Raw genomic sequence first — 15478 nt, forward strand, 5'->3', positions numbered from 1 at the left:
ACGTTATCCCTATGTACCCCTAATCTGCTGCCCCTAACACCGCCGACCCCTATATTATATTTATTAACCCCTAATCTGCCCCCCACAACGTCGCCGACACCTGCCTACACTTATTAACCCCTAATCTGCCGAGCGGACCTGAGCGCTACTATAATAAAGTTATTAACCCCTAATCCGCCTCACTAACCCTATCATAAATAGTATTAACCCCTAATCTGCCCTCCCTAACATCGCCGACACCTAACTTCAATTATTAACCCCTAATCTGACGACCGGAGCTCACCGCTATTCTAATAAATGGATTAACCCCTAAAGCTAAGTCTAACCCTAACACTAACACCCCCCTAACTTAAATATAATTTACATCTAACGAAATAAATTAACTCTTATTAAATAAATGATTCCTATTTAAAGCTAAATACTTACCTGTAAAATAAATCCTAATATAGCTACAATATAAATTATAATTATATTATAGCTATTTTAGGATTAATATTTATTTTACAGGCAACTTTGTAATTATTTTAACCAGGTACAATAGCTATTAAATAGTTACCTAGTTAAAATAATAACAAATTTACCTGTAAAATAAATCCTAACCTAAGATATAATTAAACCTAACACTACCCTATCAATAAATTAATTAAATAAAATACCTACAATTACCTACAATTAACCTAACACTACACTATCAATAAATTAATTAAACACAATTCCTACAAATAAATACAATTAAATAAACTAGCTAAAGTACAAAAAATAAAAAAGAACTAAGTTACAAAAAATAAAAAAATATTTACAAACATAAGAAAAATATTACAACAATTTTAAACTAATTACACCTACTCTAAGCCCCCTAATAAAATAACAAAGCCCCCCAAAATAAAAAATTCCCTACCCTATTCTAAATTAAAAAAGTTACAAGCTCTTTTACCTTACCAGCCCTGAACAGGGCCCTTTGCGGGGCATGCCCCAAGAATTTCAGCTCTTTTGCCTGTAAAAGAATAAATACAATACCCCCCCCCCCAACATTACAACCCACCACCCACATACCCCTAATCTAACCCAAACCCCCCTTAAATAAACCTAACACTAAGCCCCTGAAGATCTTCCTACCTTGTCTTCACCATCCAGGTATCACCGATCCGTCCTGGCTCCAACATCTTCATCCAACCCAAGCGGGGGTTGGCGATCCATCATCCGGTGCTGAAGAGGTCCAGAAGAGGCTCCAAAGTCTTCCTCCTATCCGGCAAGAAGAGGACATCCGGACCGGCAAACATCTTCTCCAAGCGGCATCTTCGATCTTCTTCCATCCGGTGCGGAGCGGGTCCATCTTGAAGCAGGCGACGCGGATCCATCCTCTTCTTCCGTTGTCTCCCGACTAATGACGGTTCCTTTAAGGGACGTCATCCAAGATGGCGTCCCTCGAATTCCGATTGGCTGATAGGATTCTATCAGCCAATCGGAATTAAGGTAGGAATTTTCTGATTGGCTGATGGAATCAGCCAATCAGAATCAAGTTCAATCCGATTGGCTGATCCAATCAGCCAATCAGATTGAGCTCGCATTCTATTGGCTGTTCCGATCAGCCAATAGAATGCGAGCTCAATCTGATTGGCTGATTGGATCAGCCAATCGGATTGAACTTGATTCTGATTGGCTGATTCCATCAGCCAATCAGAAAATTCCTACCTTAATTCCGATTGGCTGATAGAATCCTATCAGCCAATCGGAATTCGAGGGACGCCATCTTGGATGACGTCCCTTAAAGGAACCGTCATTAGTCGGGAGACAACGGAAGAAGAGGATGGATCCGCGTCGCCTGCTTCAAGATGGACCCGCTCCGCACCGGATGGAAGAAGATCGAAGATGCCGCTTGGAGAAGATGTTTGCCGGTCCGGATGTCCTCTTCTTGCCGGATAGGAGGAAGACTTTGGAGCCTTTTCTGGACCTCTTCAGCACCGGATGATGGATCGCCAACCCCCGCTTGGGTTGGATGAAGATGTTGGAGCCAGGACGGATCGGTGAACCTGGTATGGTGAAGACAAGGTAGGAAGATCTTCAGGGGCTTAGTGTTAGGTTTATTTAAGGGGGGTTTGGGTTAGATTAGGGGTATGTGGGTGGTGGGTTGTAATGTTGGGGGGGGGGGTATTGTATTTATTATTTTACAGGCAAAAGAGCTGAAATTCTTGGGGCATGCCCCGCAAAGGGCCCTGTTCAGGGCTGGTAAGGTAAAAGAGCTTGTAACTTTTTTAATTTAGAATAGGGTAGGGAATTTTTTATTTTGGGGGGCTTTGTTATTTTATTAGGGGGCTTAGAGTAGGTGTAATTAGTTTAAAATTGTTGTAATATTTTTCTTATGTTTGTAAATATTTTTTTATTTTTTGTAACTTAGTTCTTTTTTATTTTTTGTACTTTAGCTAGTTTATTTAATTGTATTTATTTGTAGCAATTGTGTTTAATTAATTTATTGATAGTGTAGTGTTAGGTTAATTGTAGGTAATTGTAGGTGGTTTATTTAATTATTTTATTGATAGGGTAGTGTTAGGTTTAATTATATCTTAGGTTAGGATTTATTTTACAGGTAAATTTGTTATTATTTTAACTAGGTAACTATTAAATAGTTCTTAACTATTTAATAGCTATTGTACCTGGTTAAAATAATTACAAAGTTGCCTGTAAAATAAATATTAATCCTAAAATAGCTATAATATAATTATAATTTATATTGTAGCTATATTAGGATTTATTTTACAGGTAAGTATTTAGCTTTAAATAGGAATAATTTATTTAATAAGAGTTAATTAATTTCGTTAGATTAAAATTATATTTAACTTAGGGGGGTGTTAGTGTTAGGGTTAGACTTAGCTTTAGGGGTTAATCAATTTATTAGAATAGCGGTGAGCTCCGCTCGGAAGATTAGGGGTTAATAATTGAAGTTAGGTGTCGGCGATGTTAGGGAGGGCAGATTAGGGGGTTAATACTATTTATTATAGGGTTAGTGAGGCGGGTTAGGGGTTAATAACTTTATTATAGTAGCGCTCAGGTCCGCTCGGCAGATTAGGGGTTAATAAGTGTAGGCAGGTGTCGGCGACGTTGAGGGGGGCAGATTGGGGGTTAATAAAAATAATATAGGGGTCGGCGGTGTTAGGGGTAGCAGATTAGGGGTACATAGGGATAACGTAGGTGGCGGCGCTTTGCGGTCGGAAGATTAGGGGTTAATTATTTTAAGTAGCTGGCGGCGACGTTGTGGGGGGCAGGTTAGGGGTTAATAAATGTAATACAGGGGTCGGCGGGGTTAGGGGCAGCAGATTAGGGGTACATAAGTATAACGTAGGTGGCGGTCGGCAGATTAGGGGTTAAAAATTTTAATCGAGTGGCGGCGATGTGGGGGGAGCTCGGTTTAGGGGTACATAGGTAGTTTATGGGTGTTAGTGTACTTTAGGGTACAGTAGTTAAGAGCTTTATGAACCGGCGTTAGCCAGAAAGCTCTTAACTCCTGCTATTTTCAGGCGGCTGGAATTTTGTCGTTAGAGCTCTAACGCTCACTTCAGAAACGACTCTAAATACCGGCGTTAGAAAGATCCCATTAAAACGATAGGATACGCAAATGGCGTAGGGGGATCTGCGGTATGGAAAAGTCGCGGCTGAAAAGTGAGCGTTAGACCCTTTAATCACTGACTCCAAATACCAGCGGGCGGCCAAAACCAGCGTTAGGAGCCTCTAACGCTGGTTTTGACGGCTACCGCCGAACTCCAAATCTAGGCCTATGAATAAAAGTTATTCTCATCTAAATTACTTAGATGTTATGATTATCAAACAGAATGACAGCTTAGTCGCATACTTATATTCTAAGGAGACAGATAGAAACACTCTGTTACTGGCATCCAGTTTCCATCCCAGGGGACTAGTTAACAGTATGCCTATTAGCCAGCTACATAGGGTTAAAATAATTGTTTCAGACCCTGTAGTAAGAGAATTAAGAGACAGAGAAATGATGGATACATTTTTGGCTAGAGGGTACCAGCAGGCGTGTCTCAATAGGGCTAAGGTTATTATTACACAAGAACCCTGTGGCACTAATCCCAATGATGGACCTCCCTCATGTGTTTTCTCACCTAGATACAATCTACAGTCTTTAAATATGAAAAAGGCAATTCACAAGAAATGGCACCTACTACAGAGTGACCCATTACTCAATAAAAAGTTAGGTCAACGCCCACTTGTGGGTTTCAAAAGCGGCAGAAACCTTAAGGACCTGTTGGTCAAGAGTGACCGGATTGGCAGTTATATACATAAGTACTGGGATACTAAAGTTGGTTGAAATAGGTCTGACGTATGTGTCACTTGCAATAGTTTGTTTTTAGGGGAATCATTTGGACACCCACGTACTGGGAAGATGATGCACTTAAAGCACATGTTAACTTGTTCATCTGAAATGGTTGTATATATAATTAAGTGCTCATGTGGGTTATGGTATGTTGGTAAAACGGAGCACCCCCTAAAGGACAGATTTACAAATCATAAATCTACAATCAGACAGGCCTTAAAAAATAAAAAAGTGACCACCCGGTTGCCTTACATTTTTTGGAAGCTAACCATGGTGTGGCTGACCTGAGGTGTATGCCCATAGATCAGATTAAATGCCATCCAAGATGGGGCGACACTAAAAAACAGTTACTCTGTAGGGAGGTGGAGTGGATATATCGCCTACAAACAATGGCCCCGTGGGGGTTAAATAAACAAGTAAAATTATCATGTTTTCTCTCTGAGAGAAAGAGATCCACTGTTACACTACATTTTGCTGTATTTGAAGTGAGATTAAATATGTATGCTTAGGAGCATAATACTGAGTAAATAATTTTTTCAATGCTTGTGCCACTTCCATTTATATTATGTTAAGGTTTAGACTTTTGTAATGGATTTTTCCTCCGTAAGTGTCTGTCACTCTCTGATCCGGCTCTAGATACATCTTTTGGTAAAAATAATGTTTTCATTTTTTAATTTTTTTAGTTGCAAGTATATTTTTATTTTGCTGCAGGTAGGGTTCACTTTTTTCTGCTTGCTGGTTGTCAGGGCGATAGTTATGCCTTGCTGCTCTGATTGGCTTGTTGTTTGGCCTGGGAGCCTTAAAGTCTTTGGTTAATGAAGGGGTAGTATGTGATAGCCGGACCCGGATCAGGTATGACATCACTTCCTGTTTGATGATTTGTTCTGTGTTTCCATGTGTGACGTAAATATGTAAGTAGAACTTCATGTGATTACCTGTGTACTGTTTTGACAGATTTGTACCCTTGACAAAGTTCCAATGTGAGGACCGAAACGTTGGGAATACCGGATAATAAAGAATTTATTCGAATAAAGCAAGAGTGCCTGGTCTACTATACAGTGTGTCTATATATATATTGTCTGATGAAGGGGAGCTGTCAAGCTGAAACATGACATAAATAAAAGCAGTTTTTTGCTATATTCAAGACCAGTGAGTGCTGTCTTCTATCTCCTATATCCTAACCTGCATTCAGCACCCTGGCACCAGGAAACCTGTTTGTGAGAGTGCACCTTTCTCTCTCTCTCTATCTCTCTCTCTTTCTCTCTCTATATATATATATATAAATAATATATTTATATATATATATATACTGTATATATATATATGAGAATATATATCTATGCTTCACGTGCAGAGAAAAATGTTAACACTAAAACAGTGAGAACTTTTACTAGAAGCATTTTTACCAACATATGTATATTGCAAATGTGTTTCTATTCAAATTGGAATTCATCTATTTGCATTTAAATGTTTACCAGAATGTCCATTTAAGTGTATGCACTACACAATAAACCAGCATTTTGTGTGTTCCATTATAAGTAAGGTCTTTTGGAACAATACTTCAGGTAGTGGGGTTACACTTTAGTTGACAGCAGTGATCATTTCAAATACATTATTTTGTTTTGACTGTTGTGGATATTTTTATAACATTTCTAATCCAACAGCATTTGAGTAAAATGAATCTCTGTTTCCTACAGATTGGGGAACAATACGTTGGGGACATCTGGAGTAGAAGCCCTATTGGAAGCTTTGGAACACAACACGACCCTGCAACATTTGTATCTATATTTCAATGGAATTGGGGGAAATAGCATCAAACAAATGTTGATGAGTTTGGAAAAGAACAATACACTGAAGGAACTAGTGTAAGTTAGGTTTAACTTTGCATTATACAGACCATATATTATAGGGAACCTAAATGTCAAATTGGGTAATTAATAGGAATATAACAAAAGTGATGTATTTATCAGACACATGATGACAGGTATATACTGTGCTTTATGCTGGTGATCTGTAAATACAGCTATGATGTAATGAACCACAAAAATGCATCACTAACTATATTTATTGAAGTGAAATGAAATAGCATTATTACAGTCTCTAATGTGTTATAGCGTTATTTTCTTCATAAATGGAAAGAGTCCACAGCTGCATTCATTACTTGTGGGAAATAAGAACCTGGCCACCAGGAGGAGGCAAAGACACCCCAGCCAAAGGCTTAAATACTCCTCCCACTCCCTCATCCCCAAGTCATTCCATGCCTTTCCTCCCTGGAGGTTGGCAGTGAAGCGTCAGAAGTTTTCTTTTTTTAAAAAGTACTTTTATTTTATTTTAAAATAAAGTGTGTCTCTTATGGAGGGCACTACTCTTTGCAATGGGACGGGAATTGTTAGTAGTCCTGTCAGTCTCTCAGTGAGGGCCTGGGCGAATGTTGGAGTCCGGAGATGCAGTGGGAGTTCTCTCTGCAACACCATCCCGACTAATATCAACAGCTCCTTTAGCACTTGCCGAATCTCGCTTCGCTACCTGCTGTCTTCTCTCAAGTCCATGGCGGAGGCGATGCTACTATTCATCACACTTGAAGGGCCGTGTTCCTGTTCCACGGTGTAGATTCCGGTAAGATCGTTTCATTTACCTTTTATGATTGCACAGTAACGCATTTGCTGGTGAACTTACAGGTATAATTCAGGGTCTCAGTGGGACTCCTTTAGTATCTTGGAATCAAGGTTAATATCTCCTGAGGGGGATTATTGAACAGGGGGGGGGGTTTAATCATGTTTTTGTTATGTGATTCAACCTGCTTATGTGTAATGTTTTTCTGGGTCTTCGCTTGGAACATATATGCCTTTCAAAGTGACGCAACCTTACGGTTGGGCGTGCTTTTTTTGGACTGTACGGTTCACCTTGTGACCGGGTGTTTTACATCTGGGGCTCCCATTTCCGCATTCCTGTTTGTGTGGTGTCTGAGTAATTAGTCCGCTGCTGTCTGGTTCTCAGGAGGTGGTGAGTGCCCCAGCCATTGTGGGTGTCAGGTGCCATTTAATTTGTTTGTATAGTCCACTTTTGGGTATCCAGCTATGGAGGATACTGATTTTGAATCTGTTCAACTTTCTGGTTTAGATTCTTCGTCCTGTGACGAGTGTGAATCGGACTCTTGGACCCAGGTCCATCAGTTATGTTCCTCAGGCCGTCCTAGAGCGCCTTGTTCCTCGGGCTCGGGGATTCAAGGGAATGCTGAGCCTTCCGCCTCGGGGGGCCCTGTCCTCTGGGAGGCGAGTTCCCTACTGCTCCCTTCGAGTACTACACATGCGAGTAACCCAGGTTATGTCTTTCCCTCCTCGGAAGGGAGTATGTTTCCCCTGGAGGTGGTGGCACGATTTCGCTTCTACATACTTTTGGCGCTGGCTTGCCTACAAAGTCCGGATGTTTATTCACGATTGTGTTCGTGCACGATTGTCCCATGTCTCTCTGCCTTGGGAGGACATATGCAGCTCCCTGCGGGAGTAATTTTTCCAGAGTGCTGTGATTTTCGTTACAGGCCGGCTCGCCTTAGTGTCTTACTCAGACACGTTTTCGAGTTGCTGGGGGACCCTATCCTTCTTGGCTATGGGACTCAGCTCTTTCTTCGAATGACACAACCTTGTTAGACATGGGGGGGATGGCGTGATCTCCTCTAAGTCTTGTTATTGAGATCCTTCCCAGTTTGTTGAAGAACAGGTTTTCTGTTAGGCTGGTCCTTGTTTTAAATATCAAGTGTTATATTGTAGACACTTTGATTTTTATATTTGCCATTAAATTGTGGTTTTATTACTTCATCCTGAGAGTCTGAGCTTATTTCGGTCCTGTTGGACAAAGGAGTTACCAGCAATCTGGCAGTAACAGTGAGCTGGGACACTGTGAGATCCCAGTCTGCCTGATTTAGCACAACTGTGCTGCTTCATTTGTGAGTACCATTTCAACTACTACATTACCTGTTTGCTCATACTATATCACACTAGGAGGCGCCTTTGTTTTTGTGATTTATTTCACAGAGAATATTTGTATCCAGATCCTGTTTAACTGGCAAAGCAGCAGACTCCAACATTGGGTGTGATTTACAGATCATCTGCTTCCTTTTGGGATTACCATCATACAGAGATTGACTTTTATAATTATTGAAGAAAAGTGTGGTTGTCTTGATTATTATACTTTTGTGTTTTTTTGGACTTTTTTGTTTATTATTCCTTTTTTTTGTAAATATTATTTTACAGATATTTATTTAATTTTTTGTAATATTTTATTTTAGAATATTTTTTAATTATCTTTTACATTCAAAAAATAATATATATATATATATATATATATTTATTTAGATTTAGATTTTGGGAATGACCCTTCCCTTTTTTTAAATTTTTTACCCTTTTGGGTTCCTTTGTGCCCCACTAGAGTCAACACAGTGCTAGTGTGTTGCAGATTGTTTTCAGCTTTTTGGTCCTGCGGGCTTTCTGTTCATTTTTTCGGCATTAACCTTTGGGTTGCCTGTTGTTTTATTTTTATCCGGTAGGATGATTTTTGTTTTTCTTATAATAGTTCTTGTGGGAACTTTTTTCTGGGATCGATGCTCGTTGTTTTGCTTCTAAGGAAGTTGTTTGAGTGTTATTTTCTTCCTCTCTCTGAGAGTAGAATTAATCTGCTTGGCAATTGTAACCCTGTTGCGGGCTGGCCCTGCTTGGATTCAGTTCTTCTGTCACGCGACTTTTTCAGACACGTGGCGTTTATCGGCCTTGCTGGTCTGGTGGGGGCGCCGATTTCTCACAATAATTTTTGTATTATTTTGCTTCTAGTTAAGCATTTACCAGGACTCTTGAGTCCAAGTGGTTCTTGGGAGTGTTTCAGTCTTTTTATAGCCATCTCTCGGGTGACTGGGTCAGTGAAATTGCTGCGTCACTCTCAGTTGTTCCCGCTTTTTGGGAGCTGAAGTATTCCTTCCATGTGGTGTGAAGGATAGAAAGCCCTAGTGCCTTCCGCTGGTCAGGGTGGTTTTTGCCTTTTGGAGGCTTTGGGATTTGTCCTTCTAGGATTTGTTCCATTGGGGGTCTCTGTTTTTGTGACCTTTTTTGGACTATATCTGTTTCTCCTTGGGGACAGGTCACCTTCGGGGATCTGGATTCCCTTCAGGAGTTGTTTTGTTCCTCTTAAGGACATCTGACAGTGTAGTCTTGCGACTCCGTTTCGGGGATCTTCCTGGTGTTGGAAATGATCTATTTCTGTCTAGGTTCTAGAGGTCCTAATGACCTTCCTTATGCGGTTTAGAGATTGCTACTCAAGTGGCACCCACAACCATGTGTTTCTGCCCTCTGGTTTCTCCCTGTGAAGTGTAGAGTCCTGCAGTTGTTCTGTGGGTGGCTTGTCATCACTGTCCGCTTATTTCTGGGGTTCGTGACTAGCTAGAAGGCTAGATCAGAATGCTATACTCTGAAGGTGCTCGGCATTGTGGTAACCCTACGGGTTATAGTTTCAATCCACGGTGAGGCGAGCTCAATCTTCCTTCCTTTGGGTAGTTTTACGATGTGGCGCTTGATTCCCTGAAAGGGGGATTATCCACATTGTTCAAGCACATTCGTGTTCATGTCGCTTGTTCACCTGTTTACTCTAGCATCTTTATACGTCCTTGGGAGTCCTTTGCTACTTTTAGAGCATTGGTCCTCTGTGAGGGGGGCCTCTTCCCTTTGATTGGGACTTGCAGAGCTTTTTGCTCTTGTTCCTGGGGGGTCTGTCGGATTCACATACGAGGGATTCCTGTTCCTGGAAGATCGTTTAGTTTAAACTTTTGTGGGACCCAGGTTGCTTATCCTGATTCTTCCGGTTGTTGAGGAGTTGTTATCTGCTTCTTCCTTTGGACCCTGCTGTGGAACGTTACCGGTTGTAAGATCCTAGGACTGGCCTGGGAGTTCCAGTGTTCCGGGTTACTTGGACTTCATCCTTTTTCTGGTTGTTTCTTTTGGCCAGCCTTTCTAAGAGCTGGGGTTCTTGGGGCTTGTCTGGTGTGGTAGATGCGGTTCCCTGGGGTCAGCCACCTCTTGTCCCTTTGGTACATTTTAGTTTAATTTAAAACAAAAATTATTGTTTTTTCCTTTTTTTCTTTTTTACATAAATAAGGTTTTTTTTATGATATTGAGAATATGATTCATTTTCAGTATATATACATCCTGATATGTCATGAATTTAAATATGTTAATAATTCGATTATAGAAAGTGGTTTGTTGTATTCATTAAGTTTAAGAGTGTCACTTTAAATAGCAGTCTCCTAGCACATAACCTACTATTGACATATAACAGTGCTTTTTAGAATTTGATTGGTTAAATATAAGAGGGTGTGTTTTCTCTGCCTCTTTAAATTGCGCTGTATTATGGGCAATAGTTCATGGTGGTCACTGATGAAGTATAACATATGAAACGCGTTTGACCTGCCTCATTGCCTGTTTGTAACTCTATTTGCCTGGTTTGAATACAGAGAATACAGACGATTTATCTCTACCTTTTTTGAGCCTCTGCATCTTTATTTTGTCTCCTGTCTGATATCTGCCAATACCGTGTGCAGTGGATGTTGCTACACACACCTCTTGTCCCTTGTCTGTGGCAATTCCTGCCTAACAGCGGGACGGTTGCAGTTGCACAGTTTTATTTCTGGTGCCTGATAGGCGCGCTGGCCCAGTTGTTGTTTTTTAAAGAGGGACTCTTACGTAATCACCAGTGGAGCAACCTTGTTTCTCCCGGTTTCTTCCATGAAATTCCTCTCATTTCAGAGGTGTAGTCCTTTGTGGGAGCTCTCCGGTGTTTGGGAGGTTGAACCGGATGTTTTTCTTCAGTTCGTACATTGGTCGACTTCTTCAGTTGTCTTTCCTAACTGGGCTTTTGGCCCTACATTGAGACTTTAGTTGGTTGGCTCACAAGTTTTCTTTGGATCTTGTGCCTTCTCGAGTGTCTCTAGATTGAAGTAGCTGTGTCTACTCTTCCGCCTTTTGAGGGTCAGTCTCAGGTTACCTTGTTCCCCTACTTCAGATCTGCTGTTGCTAGGGCTAGTCTGGCTGGGGGAACGATCTGAAATCTGTTGTTTGTCCGCAGGTCTTTAGGAGGCCAGTGGACTTTTGGATAGTTTGGCGCCTTGGATTGCCTGGTGTGTGCCCTCTGTCTGGGAGGGTGGGCAATTTGGTATTTGCCTTTTTGGCAGTTTTCTCTTTTGGACGTCTCAGATTTTTTACAGAGGACGGTGAGTTTCTGGACTCAGGCATTTTTTCTCGGGTTTCCTACCGTATCTTAATTACTCAGAGTTCTGCTGTCGAGGACTTGGTTTTCAGCTGTCCTTTTCGATGCTTCTGTACAATGTTTAGGAGATGTTTCCTCTCCTTGCTGTTGCCTAGTGTTTCCTTGTGGTTCTTCCTGGGCTGGGCATCATTTACTTTAGTTCTCGGGATCCTTAAGGGTTCCGGGGTATTGGCATCTCTTCTTTGTTTACAGGAGATTGTTCCTTTAGAGGATATTTATACCTTTTGGGTATCCTGTTGGCTCCCCTTATCCTCTTTTTTTTGGGGGGGGATTTGGGTGTTTGTACTAGTACAAGGAGTGTGGGACTGCCTACGGGGCGACGGTCCTTTTGGAGGAGTGTTAGTTCAGTGAGTCTGCTTGAGATCTCTGGTTGGGCTTTCGGACTGTCTGTGAGTCTGTGTCCTTGGGGTCCTTTTTTCACTCTAATTTTTCTGCCCAGCTCTGACGAAGCGGGGTTGAGATGGGTGGTGTTTTTCTGGTTTGGTGCCCTCAGAATAGGCCGCCTATTGTACCCTCCCGTTTTGGCATTCATTGTCCTCTATAGCTTGGGTATGGTTTTCCCAAAAGTATTGGATGCAGCTGTGGACTCTTTCCATTTATGAAGAAAAACTTAAATTATGCTTACATGATCATTTTCTTTTCTTCAGATGGAAAGAGTCCACAGCTCCCCACCCTTCTTTTATGTGGGGCGTCTTATTCTTTATTCTTCTGACACCCTGATATTTCTTCTACTGTTCCTTGCTCCTCAGCAAAATGACTGGGGATGAGGGAAGTGGGAGGAATATTTAAGCCTTTGGCTGGTGTGTCTTTGCCTCCTCCTGGTGATCAGGTTCTTATTTCCCAAAAGTAATGAATGCAGCTGTGGACTCTTTTCTTCTGAAGAAAAGAAAATTATCAGGTAAACATAATTTAAATTATTGTTGCAATATTGTTTGCATATTGCTAAGCATTAGGCTTAAACACATAGCTAAAATCAGCTCTAGGGTGGTAATACACTACTGGGAGCTAGCTGAACAGATCATGTAAGTGAATGACAAGAGGCATATGTGCATAATCACCGATCACTTGCCATGTTCAGCTCTGGAGCAGAAGTAGATTGTCATTGCTAAGCTGACTTTAAGTATCAATTTGTTTAACACAGGGATCAAGTACAATCTATCGGCATTTTGTTCCTGAAATGGATTTTCCTCTCAAATTGATTGTTGAGTTTCTCGACTGAGCACAATACAAAATAGATGGTTTGTTAAAAGCCGCAGTTGTGAACACTTTTTTTAACAGAAAAGTTCACAAAAAGGCCTATTCATGTGTTAACTATGTTTTCTAAATAGAAGCTGAGCAGTCACACAAAACTGACAGATACAATATCCCATTCATACTCTTAAGTGTACAGTAAAGTGCTTCTGAAATAAACCCATTGCTTAATGTGGAAGGGGATTACTACATGTTTAAGATTACCTATTGTAATCCGAATCCATCCTCACCACTAATTAACCATCTTGTTGGCCTTATTGTTTAACCCCTATATTGTCACTTTTAATATTTGACAAGTTTTGTGTTTTACAATATTTATTTTAATTGTATATGAAAGCACTGTTTCTGGTTTGGCCTGATCTTATATAAAATCTAAATACTGGGTATTAAAAGTACTTAATCAGTAAATCGGAAACCTGCTGTACTGCAACATTGTATCTGCACGCAAAATATTCAGATAAAATAGTGCCTGTGAGCGGGTTTTTATAGTGACCCATCCTCAGCTGATAGATTGTGATCAACTCCATAGTGACTGCTATAATAACTTGTTCTTACATATTAGTGCATTTTCTTTTAGCATTTGTATGTCCTTTTACAAATATACAGTTCAGGACTGGACTGGCCATCTGGGACACAATGTAAATTCACACTAGGCCCACAAGTTTAAATAACCAATAACAAGCACAGGGGGGTTGCACAGTTAGCAGGTCTTCTAATTCCTCTCATTGAAGTTGTAGCAGTTAAAAAATGTGCCCTCCTCTGATCTCAGTCGGTAACGGTCAGTCATGTGATTGATTACTGAGTACAGCGCAATAGGGAGGGGGAACTACAGGAAGATAAAGATCTGTATTACTGTGATATGTAAAGCAGGGGAAAAAACATTTTTTCAGCTGCAGGTTTTAACTTCTTTTTAAACAAGGATTACCCAGCCGATACAACATGTTGCTAGCACAATTTCTCCCAGGCTACAAAACATTTTTCACTTTAAAGGGACAGTCTACACCAGAATTGTTATTGTTTAAAAAGATAGATAATACCTTTATTACCCATTCCCTATTTTTGCACAACCAACACAGTTATATAAATACACTTTTTACCTCTGTGATTACCTTGTATCTAAGCCTCTGCAAACTGCCTCTTTATTTCAGTTCTTTTGACAGACATCCATTTTAGCCAATCAGAAATGGCTCACCTGAACATTTTTTTTAATATATATTATTGTTGTATCGTTGTACCACTTATATTGATTGACATTTTTACTGATCATTTTAGTATATATTAACCATATTGTTGGTCAGCATGCACATTTTGGTTGGGTCTTTTAGCGCCTCCTATAGGAGCTGGCAGTATAGAGGTGCTCTTTGCACATAAGCTATCACAGCTAGACTCCAGTTTGTCATTTCTTCTATAAGGTACGACGAGTCCACGGATTCATCCTTTACTTGTGGGATATTATCCTCCTGCTAACAGGAAGTGGCAAAGAGCACCACAGCAGAGCTGTCTATATAGCTCCTCCCTTAGCTCCACCCCCCAGTCATTCTCTTTGCCTACTCTAAGTACTAGGAAGGGTAAAGTGAAAGAGGTGATAAAATATTAGTTTTTACTTTCTTCAGGAGGCTCTCCTCCCGATAAATATTCTAGAACTGAGAGCAATATTCAACGTGCTTCAGGCGTGGCCTCAGCTGGCTTCGGCCAGATTCATAAGATTCCAGTCGGACAATATCACGACTGTAGCATATATCAATCATCAGGGGGGAACAAAGAGTTCTCTAGCGATGATAGAGGTTACCAAAATAATTCGATGGGCAGAGACTCACTCTTGCCATCTATCAGCAATCTATATCCCAGGAGTGGAGAACTGGGAAGCGGATTTTCTAAGTCGTCAGACTTTTCATCCAGGGGAGTGGGAACTCCATCCGGAGGTGTTTGCACAATTGATTCAGCAATGGGGCACACCAGAATTGGATCTGATGGCGTCTCCACCAAACTTCCTTGTTACGGGTCCAGGTCAAGGGATCCTCAGGCAGTACTGATAGATGCTCTAGCAGTACCCTGGTCGTTCAACCTGGCTTATGTGTTTCCACCATTTCCTCTCCTTCCTCGTTTGATTGCCAGAATCAAACAGGAGAGAGCTTCTGTGATTTTGATAGCACCTGCGTGGACACCCAGGACTTGGTATGCAGACCTGGTGGACATGTCATCTCTTCCACCATGGACTCTGCAACTGAGACAGGACCTTCTGATTCAAGGTCCGTTCCAGCATCCAAATCTAGTTTCTCTGCGGCTGACTGCTTGGAGATTGAACGCCTGATTTTATCCAAGCGGGGTTTCTCTGAGTCGGTCATAGATACCTTGATTCAGGCTTGAAAGCCTGTCACTAGGAAAATTTATCATAAGATATGGCGTAAATATCTTTATTGGTGCAAATCCAAAGGCTACTCATGCAGTAAGATCAGGATTCCTAGGATTTTGTCCTTTCTCCAAGAAGCATTGGAGAAGGGGCTATCAGCTAGTTCCTTAAAGGGACAGATATCTGCTTTATCAATTCTACTGCACAAGCGTCTGGCAGATGTTCCAGACGTTCAGTCATTC

General features: G+C 41.0%; 1 protein-coding gene across 1 annotated transcript in view; it reads left to right on the plus strand.

Moving 5' to 3' along the window:
• Nucleotides 1-6199, plus strand: part of LOC128664315 (uncharacterized) — an 88441-nt gene extending 82242 nt beyond the window's left edge. Inside the window, exon 7 of the mRNA XM_053719155.1 lies at nt 6028-6199. Coding sequence (XP_053575130.1) covers nt 6028-6199 — 172 coding nt within the window. The remainder of the gene's footprint in view (nt 1-6027) is intronic.
• Nucleotides 6200-15478: the final 9279 nt, after the last annotated feature.

Source organism: Bombina bombina, chromosome 6, assembly GCF_027579735.1.
Source record: "Bombina bombina isolate aBomBom1 chromosome 6, aBomBom1.pri, whole genome shotgun sequence".
Classification (NCBI taxonomy): Eukaryota; Metazoa; Chordata; class Amphibia; order Anura; family Bombinatoridae; genus Bombina; species Bombina bombina.